At 47.7% G+C, this 256-nt stretch overlaps 1 protein-coding gene across 1 annotated transcript in view; it reads right to left on the bottom strand.

The window, feature by feature from the left end:
- Positions 1-203: 203 nt before the first annotated feature.
- The window catches only part of EMH_0017480 (uncharacterized protein), a gene marked incomplete at both ends in the record, with an annotated part of 1,017 nt that continues 964 nt past the window's right edge, over positions 204-256 (bottom strand). The window contains one exon of the mRNA XM_013500919.1: positions 204-255. Coding sequence (XP_013356373.1) covers positions 204-255 — 52 coding nt within the window. The remainder of the gene's footprint in view (position 256) is intronic.

The raw sequence follows: 256 nt of genomic DNA on the forward strand, positions 1-256 counted from the left end.
TTGTTTTTATTCTATTGTATATATTATTTATATTTATATTTATATTTATTTATTTAATTTATATAACTCCTTACCTGCTACTGCAGCAAGAGGATCCTCGGCCTCATCGATCCATCGGCCCCAAGCAGCAGCAGCAGCAGGAGCAGCAGCAGCAGCAGCAGCAGCAGCGTCAGAAGCAGCAGTTGCAGCAGCAGGAGCAGCAGCTACTGCATCAGGAGCAGCTGCAGCGGCAGCAGGAACAGCAGCAGCGGCAGCA

Source organism: Eimeria mitis, genomic scaffold (assembly GCF_000499745.2).
Source record: "Eimeria mitis Houghton genomic scaffold, Emh_scaff605, whole genome shotgun sequence".
Classification (NCBI taxonomy): Eukaryota; Apicomplexa; class Conoidasida; order Eucoccidiorida; family Eimeriidae; genus Eimeria; species Eimeria mitis.